Source organism: Sinocyclocheilus grahami, unplaced genomic scaffold, assembly GCF_001515645.1.
Source record: "Sinocyclocheilus grahami isolate Dianchi unplaced genomic scaffold, SAMN03320097.WGS_v1.1 scaffold12316.1, whole genome shotgun sequence".
Taxonomy (NCBI): domain Eukaryota; kingdom Metazoa; phylum Chordata; class Actinopteri; order Cypriniformes; family Cyprinidae; genus Sinocyclocheilus; species Sinocyclocheilus grahami.
Window position 1 is genome coordinate 5,213 of NW_015514344.1, and position 844 is coordinate 6,056.

The 844-nt window shown below is 37.4% G+C and overlaps 1 protein-coding gene across 1 annotated transcript in view; it reads left to right on the plus strand.

Moving 5' to 3' along the window:
- LOC107578852 (acid sphingomyelinase-like phosphodiesterase 3b) overlaps positions 1-660 on the plus strand; it is a 3,028-nt gene extending 2,368 nt beyond the window's left edge. The window contains exons 2-3 of the mRNA XM_016264758.1: positions 53-170; positions 483-660. Of these exons, the coding sequence (XP_016120244.1) occupies positions 53-170; positions 483-639 (275 nt within the window). The 3' untranslated portion in view covers positions 640-660. The remainder of the gene's footprint in view (positions 1-52; positions 171-482) is intronic.
- Positions 661-844: the final 184 nt, after the last annotated feature.

Below are 844 nucleotides of genomic sequence, written 5' to 3' on the forward strand. Positions count from 1 at the left end.
TGTGTGTGTGTGTGTGTGTGTGGTGGGTAGTTTAGTTTTGTTTGATAACCAGATCTAAGCAAAGCTCTGTCTGTCTCCGCTGGTCTCTCTCAGGTCCACATCATCGGTCACATCCCCCCGGGACTCTGCCTGAGCAGCTGGAGTTGGAATTACTATCATATAGTGAACAGGTCAGTCACTTTTCTGTGAACACATAGGATGGCCCGTCCTGCTGTACACAAGAGTTCACTTTCATCTGTTGTAACCTGTGACTGAATCAGCACAGCTGCGTGACTGCAGCTTAAAGGGTTATAACAGTGTCTTTTATGATCACAAGTTTCATAGTGTTGTAAAAATGTGTCATGTTGACTCTAACTGCCTGGTTTTGAGATAATTGTATTTATTTGCCATATGTCCCCGGAGGTGTATGTAATGCAGTGGTTAATGGTTCACTTTAGCAATCAGTCTGGTTCCTTCCGCTATAATTCTCTTTCATATTCCAGATATGAAAGCACCATAACTGGTCAGTTTTTCGGACACACTCATGTCGATGAATTTCAGATGTTCTATGATGAAGATACATTGACACGTCCACTAAGTGTGGCTTTCATTGCCCCAAGTGTGACCACTTACGTCAACCTGAACCCAGGTACTCACTAAACCATAATAGTTGATATATATATATATTTCCCCCCCATTGTAAAATCAGTTTATTATTATTATTGTTTATATTTTATTTATTTTTATGTTTTATTTATTTAGAGGAAAGTAATACTTTTATTCAGCAGCTATGTACTGAATTAATCAAGTGACTCAAAGTTAAAAAAAATAATGTTTTTGAACTTTCTATAAAAAATAAAAAAAA